The following is a 23,947-nucleotide window of genomic DNA, read 5'->3' on the forward strand; positions in this document are numbered from 1 at the left end:
TCAAAGGTGCTAATTCTTGAAGAACATTATTGGAGTTTTGACTTCATACATGTGAATAGAATTTTACATATAATATACTGATCTCTAGCCAGAGATTAAACACATTTCACTGCCATACATTTGCATTTACAACTCTTCCTCTTTGAAAGATCTAAGCGAAAACTAGGAGAAAGAACCCAAGTTTCACAAGGAACCAGAAACAACCAAATCCAACCCACATAACTGCTTCAGCCCGGATGTGAAGAGGCAGGGTACTTGGAGGGGACAGGAAAGCTGGAAAATAACTTTATGTTCAACAAATTACCAAACCTGGGTTAAAACTCTGATACGCTTCTTATGGCTAACTGAATCTATCCCACTGGAGATCAAATCAGCGGTACTTGTTCTTGTTTTCTCTCGCCTCTCACCACCTAAATGTTGCCATTTACGAGAAACTCAACGAAGTTGAATCAAAGTGACTTTTGGGAAAAGATGCCAATACGATCTACACTGTACTCCGGAAATGTGTTAACTCTACACACAAGGCGACGTTACTCCTTGAGCACCAACCCCACACACCCCCCCCACTTCACTTTCAACTTCCCCTTAAGATGGGGACAATCACATAGCCATTTTTTTCAAAATCAAAGAGAAAAAAATAAATAAAGCACCCCCTCCAGATCACCGACGGGCTCCCGGCGCCCCGGGGGGTCGGCGGGCACAACGCTCCCGGGTCGCTCCGACAACTCCTCCGGGAGGTCTCCAAGTTTCTCTTTCCCCCTCGCCGAGCACCCGCCAGAACCCAAGAGGGAAGGGGGCGGCCCCAGGGGAACCCGGGGCCTTCGCGGCTCGCCGACCGCGCCGGGAGCAAGTGCCCGCGTTCGGGACCCGCCCGGGTGCTCGTGGGCGCCAACTTCGCAGGGACCCTCGCGCCGCGCCCCCTCAGTGCTCCTAGTCCTGAGCGCCTCCCGGGCCAACCGGGTGCGGGAGTCCCCGCCGCCCTCCCCTATTGCCCCCCCAGCCCCCCCGCGGAACGAGCCCACCCCCCGCTGCGGCAGCCGGGATGCGACGACGGGGACGGCAGTCCTCTTCCCCAGGAGGGCGCGGGGGCCCGGAGCCGGGCGGCGCGCAGCCCCCGCAGCCCCGGCCGCGGCCGGGCGAGCTCACCTGGCGGCTGGCGGCGGCCTCCGGGGCGGCCTCTGGGCGTGGGCCGGGCGGGGGCGGCGGGGGGGGGGGGCGGCGGGGGCCGGGGCTGCAGCCAGGGCCGCCGCCGCCCGCTGGCCTCGCCCCCACACGCGCCGGCCGCGGCCGCCCCCGGGCAGTGCGGGGAGCGCGGGGAGCGCGGGGAGCGCGGATCCCGCGGCGGCGGCGGCGGCGGCGGCGCGGCGCGGCTCAGGCGTCGGAGCGGGCGGCCGCGGGCGCCGCCGCCTCCTCCTCCATGGCTGTTTACCCGGCTGCATTGTGGGAGTTTGACCTCCGCCGCCGCCAACCGCCGCCTCAGCTTGCGCCGCCGCCGCCGCCGCCGCCGCCGCCGCCGCCGCCGCCGCCGCCGCCGCCGCCGCCGCCGCCGCCGCCGCCGCGCACGCCATGGGAGCCGTGACTGACGGTGAGGCCCGCTCGCAGCCACCCCGGCCTGCTCCCCCGAGCCCCTCGGCTGCCCCGGCTTCCCCCGAGCTCCCCGGCCGCTTTCGGGAGCCCCTCGGCCTCCGCGATCAGACCCTCGGAGAGCCGGCTTCTCCCCGACGCTTCCCCCGGCTCCTTCGGGCCTCTCCCCGGACCCCTGCTCCCCCTCGGAGCCCCTTGGACTCCCGGCCCGCTCTTCGGAGGCCGCGCTGGGCCCGCGGAGGGTGTGTTGGGAGGATGGCCGGGGGGCTGGGAGCACACGTGGGGGCCCGGGAATGGTGGCAGCGGTGCGTGGGCGGGTGGTACCGGCAAGGGGTCCAGGCCATCGGCGGATGTGGTGAGGGAGCACTTGGTGAGAATATGGGGTCCGAGGAGTGGCGAAGGGGAGGAAGTGGTGGGGACCCTGCCGCTGGGGGTCCGGAGGGCCTGTGGTGGGCTCGAGGGTGTGAGGACTTTAGGGATGGGGTGGAAGTTTGGGGCCAAGCCCGGACGAAGGGAGAGGTTCCAAGACGCGAGTACTAAGGGTGTCAGCGTACAGAGGGTGACACCCGGAAGAGTCTTCTGGACAGGTTGGGAAGGGCCCCCAGACAGTGGTGTGGATCACAATGAGGCCTGAGAACCAGCCCCGGACTGGAGGTAGGGAGGGAGAGACAGAGATAATATCTAAAAAGCATAGATGTAGACGGGGTACCTGGAAGGCAATCAGAGAGTGTGCATGGGGGATTTAGGAGGAGCCAATGTAGGGATGAAGCCACCTGGGGTAGATCAAGACTTGTCTGTGTATTTGTGTTGGGGATGGTGGTTTGTCGGGCAGGAATGGGAGGAGAGTCGGCAGGCAGAGACGGGGTTTGTGGAAAGTTGTGAGGATGGTTTAGGGAAGGTGGACCCATGTGTGCAGAGACCCAGGGGGTGATCTATGGACTGAGAGCAGAAATAAAATAGGGTGCCACCTTGGGGAAGGTGGACAGGCATGATGGGCAACTGGAGGGAGAACCTAAGAAGGTATTCGGTTAAGGAGGAAGGAAGTTCTTTAACATCTGGGAGGGGGATGTCTAGGGGTGCTGTGTGATCTGAAGAGAGGGTGACCAGTAAGGGTAGATGCCTGTGGAGAGGCCACTTCTGAAAAGTTGGGGGTAGGCAGGATCTCCACATTAAAGGGCCTGCAATGGGAAGAAGAGTAATAGGCCTAAATTTGTGATAAACCGGTAGTGAAGTGGGAGGCTCTTAAAGGTCCAGGACCTTCATGGGAAATTCTAACTTTCCTTCATTTCAGTTTTATTTATCCTATCTAGGCTAGGTCTTGGGATTACAGTCCAGAACCAACAGGCAAGACCTTTTCCCCCCTCTTAAGGTTGCAGTCTGGTGGAAAGACACCTTGGATAATTAGTTTTAAGGGTGGCAGATGTTACCACAAGGGAAGTACAAGGGCGGGAACTGTGGGAGCATGTAGCAAAGATTGCTTATCCCTTCTCAAAGAACAGCTTCCCTAAGACAGCTACTGTTAATCCTGTTTTTGAGAATAAATAGTTGTAGTTGGACTAGTGTTCCATGTGGGGGGACCCACTTGTGCAAAGGCCCCAAAGTGTTGGAAAAACTCAAAAGATGATAAATATTGGCTAGAATTTAAAAAGTTATAGCCAGAGATTTCTGAGGGCAATGGGAATCAGTAGTTAACATTGGTGCTGTATGATCAGAATTGCATTAAAACAAAACAAAACAAAAACACCACCATGCTGTATGTACTATGTGAAGAATGATGAAGGGAAGAGAAGGGAGGAATTAAGTGCTCTCTAACATATAGAATTCATCATGTGTCAAGGAGTGTTCTAATTATTAACTCCACTTTACAAATGAAACTGGGACACGAGGAAGTTAAGCAACTTGCCCAAGTGTGTGCAGTTAGTAAGGTATAGAGCCTGAGCTCAAAACCAGGCAGTCTGGCTCCAGAGTTCTTGTTCCTCACTACTGTGCATTCAGCCACGGCTGCACTAGTCCTAGTAAGAGATATTGGGAGCTCAGACAAAGAGGGAATACAGAGAAGGAGGTAGGATGTCAGGACTTAAGTGGAATGGATGTTAGAGGCCACAGGAGTACCCACTCTGCTCCTGACAAGCTGTCTGATTTTGTGCAGGTTAATTAACCTCTTTGAGCCTCTGTTTCATTCTTCATAAATGGGGATAATAATAAAGTCTATCCCATAGGGTTGTTTAGAGGTTTAAATGTAGTAAAAGTTATAGTGGTGTGCACTGAGTCCGACATATGGTAACGTTCAGCAAATACTATGAAATGTAAGAATCGGTTTACTCGTCTCCTTCATTTTCCTTTGATTAGGACTGTGCTTTCTTCATCTCTGTATTTGCAGATTGCCCTTTTTTTTTTTAAGATTGTATTTATTTGTTTGACAGAGACACAGCGAGAGAGGGAACACAAGCAGGGGGAGTGGGAGAGGGAGAGCAGGCTTCCCGCATAGCAGGGAGCCCCATACGGGGCTCGATCCAAGGACCGTGGGATCATGACCTGAGCTGAAGGCAGACTCTTTAACAACTGAGGCACCCTGGCGCCCCAGATTGCCCTTTTCTGCCGTTAACTGCCTTTTATTCAAGACCCACCTCAAATATTCATCTCTTTTCCAGAACTGGTTGATCTTTCATCTATTAACCATGTTATTTTGTGCATATTACTGTTGTAGCCCTTAATACTTATTTCACTTAAATGACATATTCTAGAAAATATTTAAGGCAGTTCACCATAATGTGAAAACATAAAATATAAATGCATGAGAAAACAGGGCAAAAAAGAGCATTGAGAGGAAGGAAGACAAGAGGAAGTTAGAAGTGGATTGATCCTCAAAGTGCAATGGATAAAATCTGGTCCATTAATTAAGACAGCCAGAAATGACTCTTGTTTCTCCACTAGTTCATACCAAGAGCCAGGGCCTGGTCCACTCTGCTCTTGCGTACAGGAGAGAAGGCAAGTTTAGACACACAGTACAAACAATTCTTTCCGATTAAAACACTAGAGATAAAGTTGATCTTTAGGGTGCCCATAAAGAAAAGCTAGTGTCATATCCTTAACCTCTTATCAGCACCGATGATCACATCCCTGACTAGGTCAAAGAAGGCTAAATCACAATTTAGAAAGGCATCCTAAAGCCAATAGGTCATGTGGTTTAACTGAGTACTTCTGCTGCTCAATACTTCTGCAATTCAGAGCAAGGGGTGTGTGTGTGTGTTTCTAATTTGTTTTAAGAATACTTAGGTCATAGAAGAATAGATGAAGTACAACTTTTTCAGGCAGTCCTCTAAACGTGGTTTTCCTCAGCTGGGCTTTTGGTAAAAATCAAGCAGAAGTGAGTAGTGAGTGTGATAGGTCAACAATGTATTGCATACCTTCTGGGCCTAATTCAAGGCGCTGTCTACAGCAGTAAACTACCGAGGAAGACCTGACTTCTGCTTGGGGGACAGAATAGTGTGCAATCAAATAAGTAATAAGATAATTCCTGAAAAAGAACATAATTAAGTTCTGAAATTACTTAAGTTCTGAGAATGAACTGGATGGGATATGAAAGACGATAATGGGGGGAGGGCTGCCAACAGTCAGATATGACCGCTCTGAAAAGTGACTCTTAGAGTAAGGCCTGAAGGCGTCAACCCCATGAAGTCCAGGAAAGGATTCAGGACAGGTTATAACTAGTGCAAAGACCTGAGGCGAAAATAAGCTCTGCCCTTCAGAGAAGATAAGGAATAAATTTAAGGAATAAGATAAGGGTTGGTCTCTAGGTGGGTCATGAGGGGTGTGATACAAAAGGAGGTTAGAGAAGTAAACAGGAGCTTGCCCAGAGCCACCTAAGCCATGGAAAGGAGACTGGATTGTCTTCTCTGGGTACTTAGATATGTTTGGAGGATTTTAAGCAGAAAAATTAGTGATCCCACACTTCTTTTTGATCATTCTGTGTTGCTGTGTAAAGAATGGATTCTAGGAAGGCAAGAATGGAAGCAGGGAGGCCAGTGAGAAGTATTCCAAGAGTCAGGGTGGGTTTGGATTAGGATAATGGCAGCAAAGAAGACAGGAGTGGCCTGAATAGCTCATCCTGAAAAGTTCTTGGAGAAGTACCAATACCTGTTTCTGGAGTTTAAAGGACAGCTAATGCCCTCTTACAAATTTGAGGTACCTGGCAAGATGCTGTGCCCTCACGTAATCCTCCCATACAGGTTTGCCTATCCATTCGGACTGGGAGCTCTTAGAGGAGAAGTGCTTTATTCCCTGCACCCTGTACAAGGACACTGGCTAATTTGAGGAACTGCCCTCCTCAGAGGGGAGGAGAGAGACATGATATTTTTAACTATGGACACTGAACTATAGATATTATCACCAACAGTACCATTTTATAGATGGCAAAATAGAGGTCCTAGGAAGTGAGTGACTTACTGTCACATAGCTAGTTCTTGGCAAAGCCGGTCTCTCTCCTCCTCTGTTGGGACCCCAGCATTTTGGCTAACTAAAAAAGTTGTTTTGTTTTTAAGACTCTACTTATTCATTTGAGAGAGAGAACACAAGCAGGGGGAGAGGGAGAAGCAGACTCCCCACGAAGCTGGGAGCCCAATGCGGGGCTCGATCCCAGGACCTGAAGCTCGTGACCTGAGCCGAAGGCAGACGCTTAACCATCTGAGCCACCCAGGTGCCCCTGAAAAACAGTTTAGATGTTGTCACTGTTAAACTATGTTCACAGTTTGTATTTTGTATGTGTTAATTTAAAGGGTGTTAAACAGTGTTAGTACCCTGAAGGAAATAATTTCAGAAGCACTTTTTTTGAGAGAGAGAGAGAATCTTAAGCAGGCTCCACGCCTAACTCGAGCCAACGAGCCAACACAGGGCTTAATCTCATAACCCTGAGATCATGACCTGAGCCGAGATCAAGAGTTAGGCGCTTAACCGACTGGGCCTCCCGGAAGCACTTTTTGCCGTGCAGAGAACATTAGGTACATACACTGATGTGCCAGAGCACAGATGGGAGGTGAGAAGGAGGTGGCAGGGAGCAGGGTGTGGCTGTACATTCCATTGAATAGAGCTTGTTGGTTTTGACAATATTTTTTTTTAATTGAGGTAAAATTAGTATATAACATCAGTTTCAGGCGTACAACATAATTTGATACCTCTATGCACTACAAAGCAATTGTCATGATAAGTCTAGTTGTCATCCATCACCATACAGTTGACCCAATTCTCTCATTTCGCCTACCCTGCAATAACCCTGTCCCTCTAATAACCACTAATCTGTTCTCTGGTTTTTGTGGGGGTTTTTTTGGTATTGTCTGTTCATTTGTTTTTTAGGTGCCGCATCTAAGGTGAAATCATAGGGTATTTGTTTTTCCCTGTCTGACTTGTTTCATTTAGCATGATACCCTCATGGTCCATCCATGGTTTTGCAAATGACTAAGATCTTTTTTATGGCCGAGTAATACTCTATTGTATATATGTTTTTGTTTTTTAATTAGAAATTATAATGCTTGGGTATATGCTTGTTAAAACTTAAAATAATGGTTTTTAATATGCCTATGAACAATATGACAGAATAATGAAACTGTGCTATGACTTTCTAATAATTGATTGTGTATATTTTCCTGTGGCAGAGGATACTACTCATCTGTAAAGAGAAGGTAATAATACACACTTTATAGAGTTTCTTCAAGGGTGGTGAAGTGTGATAATATAGGTAAAGCACTTCGAAATTGACTGTTTAATCTCTTGTCCAAACCAGGACACTCTCCAGAGTGAAAACAAACAAGATGTATGGTCCTCAAATAGGAGTGTGTAAACGCTGTATAAGGGCCTGCAGCTTCTATGATTCCTATTTCAGTTGCTGGTCCAGTGTCAATTGGGTATTTGTGGTCACGGAGTTTGGCCTTTTTTTTTTTCCCCCACTACTGCCGGTGGATTTGACCACTTTGTTCCCTCGGCTGTGATGCCAGCACAGGGGTTACTGATGCAGTGAAACTATTAAATACTGTTTCTTTAGCCCAGATAAATGGTTTTTCAAAGCAGAATTGAAGTTTCAACCTTGACTTTATTAGCACCACACTCTAAACACTTAAGTAAATCTAGAGAAAAACAAAAGGACCTCAACACTATTTTTTTTTTGCTTTTTAAAAAAAATTTTTTGATTCAATTTTGGTTTAAGTAATTGACATTAGCAATGTATTTAGACTAGCCCTAAGTATCTCACAAGAGATCAATATTTACATGGAGAAAGCAAACCATCTTATTTACTGTTCTTTCCACTGCCTCTTTGTAACTTCTTGATGTTGTTGGCCTTCAAAATTGTTTTAGTGATTTTAAGCTTCTTGAAAGGAGGGGCTATGTGTTATTTTACCATAAGTAACCTAAAACAATGAGATATAAGTAATTCAGCTTAATAACCCATGAGCAGTGGCAGTCCAATGATAAATCTAAAAGGAATCTGCATGTTCACTGATTTTTCATGGCCCTAGTCTCTCCTCTTGTAGGTCAAGTCAAGCCAGTTTTCTTGTTTCTTGTTAACACATCACAGATTTATTAAAGAACATTGAATAGAACTTAACAGTGCAGAAGAAATGAAGTACCTCAAAATGACCAATAAGCTCACTCTGCAGATTACCACTATTAGTATTTTTAAAAAGAAAAGTAATGCGTGTCAGACAATTCAAGAAAAAAACGCACCAAATGACAAGTGAAAACCTCCCCTCTTGACCTTCCATGGCTAGTCCCTTCTTCCAGAGATAGTCACTATAAATTGGTTTTTGGTGTACCTTTTCAGAATGATTTTTAAGTGCCTTTATAAAGGGTAAAAAGCACCTTCCCTGGTGCCAAACTTGTGAGCTTGAGTCAAAGCTCTGCTCCATACTTCCGGTGACATTTAATTTGAGCAGCTAACTTTCAGTTCCTTCACTGGTAAAATGGAGGTAGTAATCTCTATAGGGCTATTGTGTAAATTATTATATTTACACAATAATAAATTATTGTATTTATATGTAAAAAAACATACTTACCAGATTGCAAGCATTGTGTATATGTTGGTTGGCCACTGTGTATATACTTTACAATTTTATGCAAACATTTACACACTCTTCTGTGTTACATTTCTGTAATCATTATATCTTGGAGCTCTTTCTACCTCATTCTTCTGTATTAATGTGTAGTATTCTATTATATTTTTAAAATTAATTATCGGGGTGCCTGGGTGGCTCACTTGGTTAAGCGTCTGCCTTTGGGTCAGGTCATGATCCTGGTGTCCTGGGATTGAGCCCCACATCAGGCTCCCTGCTCAGCTCAGCAAACAGTCTGTTTCTCCCTCTCCCTCTGCCCCACCCCCCCAACTTCTGTGCTTATTCTCTCTCTCTCTCAAATAAATAAAATCTTTAAAAATGTTCTCTACTAAACATTTAAGCATTTAGTTATTTTCAGCTTTTTACTCTTACAAGTAGTATTCCAATGGAGATATTTGTGTAGATGTCTTCACACACCTGTGGGAATAACTTCTAGAAGGCAGGTCAAAGAATGTATTTATTTTTAATTTTGGAAGGCAGCTATGCTCACCACTGTTGCTACACTGCTGTGGTAGCCAGCTGTTTCAAATTCACCCTGTCTCAAAGTGTTAAATAAATTGTTGTCCCTTCCCATGGTTTTCAGTTTGGATCCAGAGTGTTTAGGAACACCAAGAAAAAACCAATGGTGCATTTCCGTGCTAACAGAATTCCTTGCTAAAGTGCTTTTAGAAAAAGGAAATGCTAGTCTTCACTGGTAGGTCTGAGGATTGCTCTTTCCTTAAAGCAGGTGACATTGCTGTGCTGTGAGGTCTGACAATTTAGAGGCACACCTGAGGGTAGATTAGCCCTAGGAGGAAGTTACATTAATGGTGACACTGGTTGTCGAGCCTTGACCCATCCCTAAAGAAATAAGTGTCTTGAAAGTTGGCCCACCATTATCTTCCAAATTATTTTCCTTTTTCCTATTTTGAACATTTGCTCCAAGATGTTCCGAAAACTTGTTTTGTTTTAATAGCTACTGTGAGGGAATAACAATGATGGGTTTTGAAAGTCTGGGTTTATGAGAGATGTCCTTTCTGTGGTAAAATGAGAACACAGCTAAAATGGCAGTGTCCTCTGACCAGAGGCTTGGAGAAGGAGAGTTGGTCTAGTGGCTACAAAGCAGTCATTTTTTCTGCCTCTCTGTTTATGGAAAATGGGATATTAAACATGTAACTCCTTGAAAGGACTTTTTGAGGCTTATTTAGTGTCTTAAGTAATTACATAGTTTTTCCAGGTATAGGTCAGCATATAAGACAAAGAGGGGTCTAAAATGTATCCCAAATTGACGAGTAAATGTTTGTTTATCAGCATATATGTGTCATAACTGATTTTGAAGTGATTCTGAATGGCAGGCATTTTGTAGGTATAATTACAGCACAACGTATAACTGAATCCAGTAGGAAATCTTCCTATAAGCCTAAAATCAGGTGGGAAAGCGCCAGTCTTGGGGCGGATGTTAGATATTTGGAGTTAAAAGCTTTTCCAGGGACACCTGGGTGGCGCAGTTGGTTAAGCATCTGCCTTTGGCTCAGGTCATGATCCCAGGGTCCTGGGATTGAGTCCTGCATTGGGCTCCCTGCTCAGCGGGGAGCCTGCTTCTCCTTCTGCTTGTGCTCTCTCCCCTTCTCTCTCTGACAAATAAATAAATAAAATCTTTAAAAGCTTTTCCAGATGGCATTGATCTACATAGTCAAGAAAGCAATCATGACAACTAAGGAATGATATTGATAACATCATTAAAATAGTTTCTAAGCCATCTTAACTTTTTATAAAGGGTAGGCCGAGGTCTGTCAGAATTAATAATATCATTTAAGTTGCTTATTGAGAGTTTCAAGCATGATGGTAATTTATGAAGTCAACGTATAAAGCATGTTTTAGGTGTGTTCAGTCTAATGCTAATTGATGAGGTACCATTAAAAATACTAATACTCATGTCATCTGTGTTAGGAACCATCAGCAACCCATCTACATTTAAAAAGAATAGGATGTCTTCAAACTGGCGTCTTTCCCTTTTGTTTTACTTTGTTGCCGTTGGAGCAGTGCTTTGTATTTTTATTTATGTTATTTCGGGGATTTTTTTCCCAGTGAATTTTCTAGGCAACAGCTGTGTCTGCAGTTTAAGCTAGAGATACTGTGACCTTACAATATGAAGCTTGAGAGAGAAGCAAAATTGGGAGAAATCATAACTAGGCAAAACTCTGAATGCCTAAGTGCATTATATATATCTACATGGTTATACAGATGTGTCTATACATACAGATATATCTAGATAGGATACACGTTTCGCAGTGTTCACTCGTTAACTTTTTTTAGGACGATACAAGTTGTGGGTTAAATTCAACATAAAGATACAGGTAACTTTTTTTTTCTTTCCCACCATGAAAAGGCATTGTGCTCCTTTGTATAATTTCATTTCTGTAAGATTTCACAGCATTCCTTCCGAGTGGATATGTTATTCCCATTTTACAGATGAACTTTTATTCCCATTTTACAAATGAAGTGAAACTTGGTCCCACACACACAAAGTAAAACCTCTGTGGACTAACCAGAACGTTGGCCCCAGTTTTTTACTTTGGCCCAGGGGTTTGGCTGCAAAGAAATACCCTTAGAGGGAAGAGGGATAGGGCTGAACTGGGAGAAGGACCTGGGACAGGGAATCAATGGTGCTACCAGAATTGGACTGCCACACTCCTACACACGGCACATCTTGGCATTGGCCCCTGCCTTTTCCTAGCCACGTCTCTGCTCAGTCCTAACCTGCCCCAAGACCTGTGATCCTAATCTCTAGTTTTCATGCCATTTTAGCTCCTACTGCATGTTTTTTTGGTAGTCTCCTAATAGCTTCCCTGCCTTTGGGCTTTTCCCAGCTGCAGTCCATTTTGTACACTGCTCTCAGCTTAATCCTCCTAGAAAGTCCTGCTCCTGAATCTTTAGCAACTCCCAGTTGCCTACCAACAAAGTCCAAGTCCACAGGTATGGCACTCACTAGTGCAGACTCCCACATTCTGACCTCTGTCTTTCTGTACTTGGGTCCCAAGGTTTGTCCAGCCTCCCTAATGTTCTCATGTGCACATACGTGTTCTAGCCTTTCATTCCCCACCTTTGTTGGAGCTCACAGCTTTCTCCCTGTCTGGGGTGGGGACAGGGAAGGGACTTTAGCTTGCTTTTTAATTTTTTTTCCCCTTTTTAAATATTTATTTATTTAAAGATTTTTTTTTAAGATTTATTTATTTGGCAGCAGGAGCAAAGAGAGAGTCTTAAGTAGACTCCACAATGAGCACAGAGCCGCACGTAGGTCTTGATCTCACAACCCTGAGATCACAGCCTGAGCCAAAATCAAGATTCGGTTGCTCAACTGACGGCACCACCCAGGTGCCCCAAAGATTTTACTTTTTTAAGCAATCTCTACACCCGGCATGGGGCTCTAACTCACAACCCCAAGATCAAGAGTTGCATGCTCTACCGACTGAGCCAGCATGCACCCCCTTTTTTTTTAAAGTGGCTTTATTGAGGGATAATTTTATACAAAGAACTTGAGTATTTTATGTGTACAGTTTGATGCATCTGGACATATGCAAACACCTGTGATACCATCACCATAATCATAGCTTTCTTTTTCAAACAACAGCTAACAGATTTTGAGTGCTCATATGGTTCAAAAATCAAATAATGTAAAAAGATATTCCCCCATCTTCCAGCCTGTTCTCTATCCCACTTACACTGCCCCTCTCCCTTGATAACCCCTTTTATTAGTTGTATATCATTCCAGGGTATTTGTATGAATATAAGCATATATTCTCATTTCTCCCCATTTATGTGTGAAAGGAAACCTGCCATACATACTGTTCCTCACCTTGCTCTTTTATCAAGTTATCTTAAGTGATCTCTCTGTATCAGCACATAGACATTTCCTCATTCTTTGGGTTTTTTTTTTATGGCTTCATAGTATTCCATTATATTCTTGTACCAAAATTTATCTAGCCCCCTGTTGATGGACATAGTCATATTGTATAAGTTTATCTAGGATTGTTGGGTCAAAGGGTATATGTTATTTGAGGTGTAGGTAAATATTGTTAAAATACCTTTTAGCTTTGTTGATGATTTTTTTGAAGATTTTCTTTATGTATTTTATTTTTATTTGAGAGAGAGTGAACAAGAGCGAAAGCACAAGCAGGCAGGGGGAGAAGGAGAAGCAGACTCCCCACTGAGCAGGCAGCTTGATGCAAGGTTCAGTCCCAGGACCCCGGGATCATGACCTGAGCCGAAGGCAGATGCTTAACTGAGCCACACAGGCGCCCCAAAGATTTTGTTTATTTATTTAAGAGAGAGAGAGAACTCGGCAGGGTGGGGAGCAGAGAGAGAGAAGCAGACTCTGTGCTGAGTGTGGAGCCTGATGTGGGGCTTGATCACAGGACCCTGTGATCATGACATGAGCAAAAAACCAAGATTCAGACATTTAATTGACTTAGCCACCCAGGCGCCCCATTGACTGATGATTTTTAAGTATGAAAAGATCAGCTCAAATTCCATTTCCCCCTCTTCCCCCAAGCCAAAGGAAGCTGTCCTCCTAATATCTTCTGGTGCATGTCTTTGTCATTCATTTAACAATCTCAGTCTCCTCTGCTTGTGTGTTCATATGCATGTTATTTCTCCACCTAGAGCAAAAGAGCTCAGGTCTTTATCTCACATCCTCAGAACTACTCTGGTACCCTATGGACACATCTGCTCATTGATCAAGTATTCATGTCTTTTGTACAAGAAGAGAAATCTCTGCTTTGGACCTGAAAATAAGATGGTTGCCTGCTGGTCCTTGTTAGTAGTTTATTGAGACAAAACTCTTTGGAGGGCAGATGGTCCCAGGCAGGCACCACAAATCCAACTTAAAAATATTTATTGCACATGAGGGGCGCCTGGGTGGCTCAGATGGTTAAGCGTCTGCCTTCAGCTCAGGTCCTGATCCCAGAGTCCTGGGATCGAGCCCCACATCGGGCTCCTGGCTCAGCGTGGAGCCCGCTTCTGCCTCTCCTCCTGCTCATGCTCTCTCTCTCTCTCTCTCTCTCTGTGTCTGAAATGAATAAATAAAATCTTTAAAAAAATAAAAATAAAAAAATATTTATTGCACATGAGAAGTGTAAAGACACAGTGTGAGAGGTTGGGGAGGAAACAGAATGAATAAGACACGGGACTGGCCCTCATGAACCTTTTCCCCAAGTTTATTTGGCCTGTACGGTGTTCTAAACATTTTTCAAAAGCTTATAATTGGGATATTGCATATATAAAAGTACACAGATCTTAACTCTACAGCTGGAATGATCACAAAATGTGCTTGAACCATTTTTAGTTAGTCACCAAACTCTAAAAATCTCTTGAAAAACGAGCTGTGCTAATAGTTTCCCCATTAGGGTACTCATTTCCCAATTTTCTATTCCCTATTATCGCTGGTCCTCAATAAAGTAGAATGACCAGGTATCTGGGAGGAAGATGGGGTTTGTTGGGGGGTTGGAAGAGCAGAGATAAGAAAACGAGAAATTGAACAAAAAGAAAGGAATTGAACAGCATCAAACATCAGACTGCTCACCCGCTGGATGTTTACTTTTAACAAAGTTAAAGCATGTTTGTAATAAAAAATAAAATCAGTTCATTTCTGCATTTTAATCTCTTTGAGGACTGTTTTGTCTCAGGCTCTTCAGATAATAGTGTTGGTGGTCAAAAACTGAAAGCATTAGGTTGTATTTTACAGTGTAAAATTAAAATACCTGATGAATTGATAACTTGAGCCGCCTGTCAAAGCCATGCCTCTGAGAACAAAACCCAATTCTAAAAATGTTTATCTGATGTTGTCACAGAACAGATTTTAAAACTGCAGCCACCTGCCTTCCAAAGTTTATCTCCGTTGCACCTGCGCTCAAAAATACTCTGCCTACACACAGGAACTGTTGTTTAAAGATTTTGCTGTTGATTCATCGTGCAGGCTCTCCAGGAATTAGTCACACTTTAAAATTTATTTTTAAAAAATAATGCACAAACATGGTGAAAAACAAATAATTATGTGAAATGATATAGAAAATTAAATTTTTTCTCATCCCCTCTGTAGTCCAGCTCACCAGAAGAAACCACTATTACCAGTTTGTTGTGCTCTTTCCAAAGATGGTCTCTGAATACATACATACATGCGTGATGTGTGCACATGCACACAGACACACAAAGCCTCCCCCTTTTCTACGCAAATGACCGCAAACTGTGTGCTTCTTTGCACCTGTTTTGTTTTCATTTCACTTCCTGTACCAAAGGAGATTTCTTGCCATTGGTATATACATACACACTATTGGCTGCATTATACTACATTATATGAAGGTTTCATAATCTAACCAGTCTCTTACTGGTACACGTTTAGGTTTGCAGTCTTTCTACTACAAACAGCATTAAGAACTCTTTACGTTTATCTTTGTGGGTGGATGCACATGGTATCTATGGGATGAATTCCTAGGATTGGAGTTCTGGGGTCGAAAAGATACATGCATTTGAAATCCTGTTTATGATAGCCCATTTGTCCCAGAAAGAGCCTACCAGTCTACATTCCATCAGTGTACGTAAGTGCAATTTCTCAGTATCCTTGCCAACACTTTTTATTGGGTATTTTGATCTTTGCCAATCTGATATGAAAATTATGTTTGGGGTACCTGGGTGGCTCAGTAGGTTAAGCCTCGGACTCTTGGTTTTGGCTCAGGTCATGATCTCATGGATCATGGGATCCAGCCCTTGTTCGGGCTCGCTGCTCAGTGGAGAGTCTACTTAGGAATTCACTCCTTTCCCCCATGTGCGTGAGCTCTCTCTCTCAAATAAATAAATAAATCTTTTGGAAAAATTATGTTTTATTGGGTTTCAATCTGCCTTTCTCTTGTTATGATCCAGCATTATTTTGTCCAGCAAGAACACTACCAGGCAGGCAGATTGGAGCCCCACTTATTACTCATCATTATTATCTGCCACGCTCTTTGATTTCATTTTCCTTTTCTTTCCCTCGAAGCGAAAATGAGACAGACTTGTTAAAAAAGAAAAAAAAAAGTCTTCATGGGGAAAGAAACATTACAGATGTAATAACTAAATTACGCGTTTTTTTGACAAATCCATTCCCGTTTCTCTGACCCATCACTCATTCTTTTCACCCAGTCTGCCACTACATCTTTCAAGTCTTTTCTTTCTGTGCCTTTCACCACTACCTCACACTAGTCAGAGATAGGAACTTCAGCCTTCCTTCTGTGTGAACAGGTTTTTCCAAAACAAAGTTCTCCAAGAACTATGGGCTTATTTCCTTGGTGATACCTGAAAACTATTTCTACTCAGCACCCCAGGAGTAGAATTCTAGTTCCGTGAGCGCATTGATAACCCCGACCCCTAATACAATGCCTGCACACACTAGTCACTAAATAACTGTCTTTATATTGACATAAAAATATATACATAAGTTGTAAAGCCTACAAAACATAAAATTTGCCATCTTAACCATTGTTAAGTATACAGTTTAGTGGCTTGAAGTATAATTGCGTCTCAGTGGTTTTCTTTTGGATGAATGAATAAGTTGTGATACTGGTTATTTGTCGCTGAAAGTCATCAAGAGCAAGACCATCGTCTTAATTCACGTTGTTCTTCTTCCCTCCAGACGAAGTCATACGAAAGCGTCTCCTAATTGATGGAGACGGTGCTGGAGATGATCGGAGAATCAATCTGCTCGTGAAAAGTTTCATTAAATGGTGCAACTCCGGGTCCCAGGAAGAGGGGTATTTCATCTCAGTGTTGTTTCTACACAGATGTCCTGATCGAAGTTTAGACCATGTATACAACAGCCCTGTCAGTATTTCAGATTTTCACTCACCTTCAATTGTCCTATGGAGGCAACTCTGGCTTAATCAAGTGTAGAATTTTCTGGCCCTTATTTCTTTCAGAGAACTGCTTTATGTTTATTAAAATGTGCAGAAGGTGTAGTGGTAAGAAATAAGGATTAAATTCTGGCTCATTAATTTGGTCAGTTTTAGCATTTACTTAAACAAAATATCTAAATGAAATTTTTAAATTTTTTTCTTTTTTTTTACATAAAATATTTGAGTCTTACTTTCTTTTAAAATTTAAATTCAATTAATTAACATAAGATAGATTATTTGTTTGAGGGGTACAGGTCTGTGATTCATCAGTCTTACATAATACCCAGTGGTCATTACACCACATACCCTCCCCAATGTCCATCACCCAGTTACCCCATCCCCCACCACCCTTTTTTTAAGTAAGCTCTAGGCCCAGTGTGGGGCTTGAACTCAGGACTCTGAGACCAAGAGTCACCTGCACTACCGACTGAGTCAACCAGGTGCCCCAACTTTCTCTTTCTTTAAGAAGCTCATAAAAAGTTTTTATAGATTGCAAGGTTTTATATATATTTAATAACTTTTTTTGCCTTAGAAAAATTTCCCTCATTTGAATTAGCTTTTCACATAAATCATTGTAAAGAGTGAAAAAATTGTGAAAATAAAGTTGTGAGGATAAACCATCTTGATTAAGACTCTTTTTTTTTTTTTTAAGATTTTATTTATTTGAGAGAGAGAGGGAGGGAGAGCAGACTCACCACTGAGCAGAGAGCCCCACACGGGGCTGGATCCCAGGACCTGAGCCAAAGGCAGATGCCTAACCAACTGAGCCATCCAAGCGCCCCTTGATTAAAACATTTTAAAAAGTATTTTAAACAAAATTCAAACAAGTAGTTGTTTGAACTAAGTTTATATTGATAAGAACAGCAGTCCCATCTTTGCGCTTATAACTAAAGCAGTTTATAAATCCAAGTACATCCCATTAGGAAAAATTAAACATAAGAGAAAGATGTTTTAAATTATTTTAAATAAAGAACATGATTCTCTCAGAACTTGATAGTTCTGCCTGCACTGTAATATATAATAGTTCAACTTTGGTATTTCACAAAAATCTTTATTCTGTTTCTCTCTTTTTCATTAGATACAGTCAGTACCAACGTATGCTGAGCACACTGTCCCAATGTGAATTTTCAATGGGCAAAACTTTGCTGGTATATGATATGAATCTTAGAGAAATGGAAAATTATGAAAAAATTTACAAAGAAATAGGTAAAGAAAATTATGTTTCCATGTAAAATTTTAATTTTTATGGTCTGAAGGAGACAATATGTACTAGCAGTTTTCTTTGGTTAGTGGTAAAATAATAACAATGTCAATGTTAATAGAAAGAATATAGTAAATGTTAGCTACAAAAATGTATTCTGATATGATTACAGTACTTCGGGTTGTAGCTATTTTTTAAACACCAGCATCTATTTTATTAGCAATGGAACTTAATTTAAAAACACATTTTAAAATTGAAAATGGATGAACGTCATTGCAACTGTCTTTAAAAAAACATTTTCATATAGAATGTAGCATTGCTGGAGCACATGAAAAAATTGCTGAGTGCAAAAAGCAAATTCTTCAAGCAAAGAGAATACGAAAAAATCGCCAAGGTAAGGGTTTTATGGGACTTAGTGTGCAAATGCTTTATTACTGAGTACTGTTTTCATGCAGCTTTTAATGTTGTGTGGTAAAATCTTCAGCAAGAATCAGTCTGAATTATTAAAAAGAATTAAGAGCTAAACTTAATTCTTTAAAACGATATTATTCTTTAAAATAGTGGAGGAGGAAGGCTATGCTGAAAAATCTTTTTTTTTTAATTTTTGCTGGATTGTATTGATTATCCAAATATTTCTTTTTTTATCCAAATATTTTTTTAAAGATTATTTATTTATTTATTTGACATAGAGGGACACAGAGAGGGAACACAAGCAGGGGGAGTGGGAGAGGGAGAAGCAGGCTTCTGCTGAGCCGGGAGGCCAAAGCGGGGTTGGATCCCAGGACCCTGGGACCATGACCTGAGCCGAAGGCAGATGCTTAATGACTGAGCCACCCAAGCACTCCAATCCAAATATTTCTTAAGTATTCTTTTTTTTTTTTTTTTTTTTTACTGTCTTCAGACCCCTTTGCCTAAGTAATGTTATGGTGAATCAGCAAAGGCAGTTCATACAAGTACACTAGACCTAAGGTTTTGATGGTTGGTTGGTTGTTTCATGGAGTTACTTTCCAGGAAAAAGAAAAGAATTTAAGTCCCGTGAGTTTTTCTTAAGTACAAAACAAGCGAACATTTAAGGTTTAGCTTTGTCCTACTCTCTTTTGTTTTTTTTGTTTGTTTTAAAGATTTTATTCATTTATTTGACAGAGAGAGCGAGAGATTACAAGCAGGGGGAGCGGGAGAGGGAGAAACAGGTTCCCCACTGATCAGGGAGCACAATGTGGGGCTCCATCCTGGGGTCCTGGGATCATGACCTGAGCTGAAGTCAGATGCTTAACCGACTGAGCCAGCCAGGCGCCCCTCTTTTGTTTTATAATTAGGGTATGTTCTCATTGCAGTCCATAAAAACTATTTCAAAATAATTTTAATGACCAGGCATTGTTCCTCCTATAATGTAAATTGAAAGAAAGGAAGATAAAAAATATAATGCATAATCACAATTGTGACCTATATATAAAAAGCTAGAAGGAAATAGAAAATGTTAACGGTTATTTTGGGGCTATGGGTTTTTATGGCTTGGGGTCTTTTTTTTTTCTTTTTTCACCCCTGCACTGATCATGCATTATTGTGTAATCCAAAAAATTTTTATTAAAAGTCACACTTTTATTGAATTAAAATGCTGATTTTCAAAACAATAAATTTTACTTTTTAATGAGCCAATTAAGATACTTAACTCCTTATTTTAAAAAATTGGTTCTTGAACTCATTCAAAAATACATGTGGTCAGGTTCAGTGACCAATTTACAAAAGGGGATATACCAACTTTTATAATAATTATTATCAATTCTAAAATCATTTAAAAATTTCACAGTGTTTTTCTCAATTAGTTGAGGCTTTTATTTTTTTTTTAAAGATTTTATTTTTATTTATTTATGTGACAGAGAGAGACACAGCAAGAGAGGGAACACAAGCAGAGGCAGAGGAGAGGGAGGCTTCCCGCTGAGCAGGGAGCCTGATGCAGGGCTCAATCCCAGGATCAGGACCCGAGCCGAAGGCAGATGCCCAACGACTGAGCCATCCAGGCACCCCTAGTTGAGGCTTTTAAATGAATGCTGCCATTCATCATTTCAAGGTTAACAGGAAATAACAGGGAAACTTGGAGGCCTCAGTAGAAAAGAAGGAAGGAATTTTATCATTTCTGGATTTTAAATCGTTACTCAGTTTCTGAAATCTTTACCTTTAGAATGAGAATGAGAAGTGTAATTTGCCATTGTTAAGATCTGAAATGAATGGTAGGATATATTGACCTCGCTGGTCTTCTCTTTGTTGGGCCAATAGTGAATAAGATCCTCTTCAGAATCAGTCCACTTAATGATCAATGAATGGCTTAAGTTCACTTCTCCTATGCTGGCCTCTTATATCCTGCTCAGGGATAGGTAAATGGAAAAACAGAGTGGGAGCAAAAGACCCTGTTTGGAACAGTTTTGAAATCATGTATCATTATAGTTATTGTTGAACCAAGTAACATTGGCAGTACTCTTTCCATCCTTCAGTGTTTTCATTTCTTTATGCACTGAGAAAGTGATTAGGAGAGACCTGTGATATTATACCTTTTTTCTCCTATCCATGTTCAAAAAAAACCTTAATTTGGTAAATATTTTTGTATCTTTCAGAATATGATGCTTTGGCGAAAGTGATCCAGCACCATCCAGACCGGCATGAAACATTAAAGTAAGTTTAGAGTTTACTTTGAAAGGAATCAGTTTTTCTATATAAATGTTTACATACTAGCCTATGCATTCCATTTTTATGGGAGTACATAATGTGTTTCAGAAGGAGGGGTCAGATCTTCCAAATTACATATTCTAATACCACTTGATTGAGTTTTTCCTTCCTCCAATCTTACTGTCTGTAGTTCTAAAATAAATGCATATTATCTGTGTATCAGATGAAAATAGATAAAATACGGTATACTATATATATAGTAGAATACTAAATGAACAGTTTAAAAGAACAAACTAGATATACACTTTTTTTTTTAGATATACACTTGTTAAACTCAGATCTCAGGGGTCCCTGAGTGGCTTAGTCTGTTAAGCGTCTGCCTTCAGCTCAGGTCATGATCCCAGGGTCTTGGGATCGCGTCCAGTGTCGGGCTCCCTGCTCAGTGGGGAGCCTGCTTCTCCTTCTGCCTCCCCTAGCTTGTGCTAGTGCTCTCTTTCTCTGACTCTTAAATAAATAAATAAAAATCTTTAAAAAAATAAACTCAGATCTGAAAAACATAATCAGTGAAAAGAAAAACAGAAGACTGGGTGCCTGGGTGGCTCAGTTGGTTGAGCGACTGCCTTCGGCTCAGGTCATGATCCTGGAGTCCCGGGATTGAGTCCCGCATTGGGCTCCCTGCTCAGCGGGGAGTCTGCTTCTCCCTCTGACCCTCTTCCCTCTCGCGCTATCTCTCATTCTCTCTTTCTCTCAAATAAATAAAATCTTAAAAAAAAAAAAAACAGAAGACATAATGAATTTTAAGTTATTCCTAAGCTTCTCTAACAGATGCAGAATAACATTTATAAAAGTTAACCCCCCCATTATATACTAATATTGTATATTATTTAGAGAGGCCAATATATGTATGAAAAAGGAATGGAGTGAGAGAGTGATTGCCTGAGTGGGGAATAGAGGAGGAAAAGGGTCTGAGATAGAGGATAGCCAATAAGGTTCCAAGAGGATTTCAAGTTAATCTGCAATGTTTTATTTCTTTTACCAAGGGGGGGGAAAAAGACTTTATTTTGGTCAAATAAGTATGATAAAATGTTAAAAGTTATCAATTTTTGTGGTGTGATACTCTATTTGTCTGTGTTTTCTTAGGTTTTAAAAATTATCTAGGGCGCCTGGGTGGCTCAGTTGGTTAAGCGACTGCCTTCGGCTCAGGTCATGATCCTGGAGTCCCGGGATCGAGTCCCGCATCGGGCTCCCTGCTCAGCAGGGAGTCTGCTTCTCCCTCTGACCCTCTTCCCTCTTGTACTCTCTGTCTCTCATTCTCTCTCTCAAATAAACAAATAAAACTTTAAAAAAATAAATAAATAAAATAAAAATTATCTAGAAATTTGATTTTAATTAAAAAAGTACATACTTAGAATTTAAGAAGAGATCACCCCCCCAAAGTTTCATCATAACAGAGTGTAATAACTTCTTACCTTTTTTTTAATTTTTAAAATACTATTTAGTAACTAAAAAGTTAGGTATTAATTATGACTTCTGCCCCCCCAACTAGCAAACTATAACACTGTTTTATTATTTTCAGGGAACTAGAGTCTCTGGGAAAGGAACTAGAGCATCTTTCACATATTAAAGAAAGTGTTGAAGATAAGGTATTTGTACACATACATTGGTCTCTATGATATGTATATGTGTATAGATCAATGTGTATTAATTTTTTTCTCATTAACACAGCTGGAATTGAGACGGAAACAGTTTCACGTTCTACTTAGTACCATCCACGAACTTCAGCAAACACTAGAAAGTAAGTAGAAATAGTCACAGAATGAATTTTTATCAAGACTTTTAAGTGATCCAGGGGCGTGCCTTCTAAAATAATACATCTTATTGAGAGAGTACACCTTCAGTTTCAGGACAGGAGTATAGCTGGATGATGTTAGCAGTGTTCATGCTGTCCAGCTTTCTGCATCTATGCAGAAATATATCATTTAAAATACATGTCCAATAGTTCACAGTAAGAGAAATTCAGGGATGATAGATTTGGAATTCTTCTTGGTTTATTATAGTTTATTGCTATAAAGTAACAATTCAGGACCCAGGCAGGCAGTAGTGAGTGAGTGCAGTAATTAGTGCATAGTTCATGAATGGAAGGTGCTTTGGGGAACTGGAGACTTGCTCTTTGTATTGACTGTCACCCATTGGAAATTTCGATGTTATCTGACCTCCTTATTGTTTTTAAGAAAAACCTAAAACCTAGATTTTTTTTAATGTATTCCATCACATAAATTTTACATTTTGACTTAACTAATAAACACCAAAAACCAAAACAGCACTTTTAAAACCAAACACTGTGTGGGCTGATGACAGTCATAGGCTGCCATTTTGCCATCTTTGTTTTAGACATATCGGCTAATAAAGGATAAAAATGTTGTCATGTATTCATTAAACATATAATTTAAGCAAATTTGACTAAAGTTTTATGGTTCTTTCTCAATTGCAGATGATGAAAAGCTCTCAGAGGTAGAAGAAGCTCAAGAAAGCACCATGGAAACAGATCCTAAGCCATAAACAGACTAATAATGTTCACCCTTCCCAAGAATGCAGAAATAACATGCTCCTAGTGCGTTTAGAATTTGTTGTGCTCTTGAGCTATTTAAAGTTTTGGCAGTGGACTACTTTGCTTTTAAATACTAATGCACAGTTCATTCCTATTTCTTTACACAAAGGAAAAAAACTTCAGTATAAATTTGTTTGTATTGAAATGTCTTTTTTGTTCTTAAACTTAAAAGGTAGGAAGCGATACCCAAAAATGTTTAATAAAATGTTCTCAAGCCAGATATGTTTGTGCTCATTAGTATTCTAGGTAGTTTTTAACTGGTAAGACTGGTTCGTTTATAAAATAAGTTGAAGATTGTGAGAAAGTGGCATTTCTAGGATGTACGTGAAAAAAATGAGTCAGTCTGGAAATTGTTACCATCTTTGAAAATGTAGTTCATGAATAGGCTTCATGAGGGCTGTGAACTTGTGAAATTATGTATGAAATGTTTGTGGTATGTGCTCATTTGGGGAGAGGTTGCCCGATCCTAACAATCAGTGGCATAAGAGGTAATTACAAGATGCAAATTAAATCAATATGCATTGCCTTCTAGATCTCACTCCGTAATGCTTAAGCAGTGTGCTTGTTAAATGTTTTGATGATATGTTTTCTTCTACTGTTTCATTATTTAGGAGTCATTTTCAGTAGAAAAAACATATTGACAAAGAAAAAGTTGTTTCAGAAAAATAGACTGTTAAGATGGTTGGTCTTGGGGCACCTGCGTGGCTCAGTCGGTTAAGCGTCTGCCTTCAGCTCAGGTCATGATCTCAGGGTCCTGAGATCAGGCCCCACATCAGGCTCCCAGCTCACTGGTGAGCCGGCTTCTCCTTTTCCCTTTGCCTGCCACTCCCCCTGCTTGTGTTCCCTCCCTCACTATCTCTCTCTCTGTCAAATAAATAAATAAAATCGTTAA

General features: G+C 41.5%; 2 protein-coding genes across 9 annotated transcripts in view; one reads left to right on the forward strand and one right to left on the reverse strand.

The window, feature by feature from the left end:
• ATXN7 (ataxin 7) overlaps positions 1–1,197 on the reverse strand; it is a 134,161-nt gene extending 132,964 nt beyond the window's left edge. For both annotated transcript variants that reach the window (XM_088027706.1, XM_028110428.2), the window contains exon 1: positions 1,147–1,197. The gene's annotated coding sequence lies outside the window, so the exon portion shown is untranslated. The remainder of the gene's footprint in view (positions 1–1,146) is intronic.
• Positions 1,198–1,511: 314 nt separating this feature from the next.
• THOC7 (THO complex subunit 7) lies at positions 1,512–23,947 on the forward strand. 7 transcript variants are annotated; one of them, XM_088027714.1, is made up of 8 exons: positions 1,512–1,585; positions 16,327–16,444; positions 17,664–17,791; positions 18,094–18,180; positions 20,396–20,453; positions 22,024–22,090; positions 22,173–22,242; positions 22,939–23,947. In XM_088027714.1, the coding sequence occupies exons 1-8, from the start codon at positions 1,567–1,569 to the stop codon at positions 23,004–23,006; spliced, it is 615 nt and encodes a 204-aa protein (XP_087883840.1). In that variant the 5' UTR covers positions 1,512–1,566; the 3' UTR covers positions 23,007–23,947. The 7 variants fall into 7 exon arrangements, with proteins under 7 accessions (XP_087883840.1, XP_087883848.1, XP_087883850.1 ...); XM_088027724.1 differs by lacking the exon at positions 1,512–1,585 and adding an exon at positions 1,640–1,826; XM_088027713.1 differs by lacking the exon at positions 1,512–1,585 and adding an exon at positions 2,073–2,238.

The sequence above is a fragment of the Eumetopias jubatus genome, unplaced genomic scaffold (genome assembly GCF_037043125.1).
Source record: "Eumetopias jubatus isolate StellerSeaLion01/CBP00866 unplaced genomic scaffold, mEumJub1_p1.0 scaffold_1, whole genome shotgun sequence".
Lineage (NCBI taxonomy): Eukaryota > Metazoa > Chordata > Mammalia > Carnivora > Otariidae > Eumetopias > Eumetopias jubatus.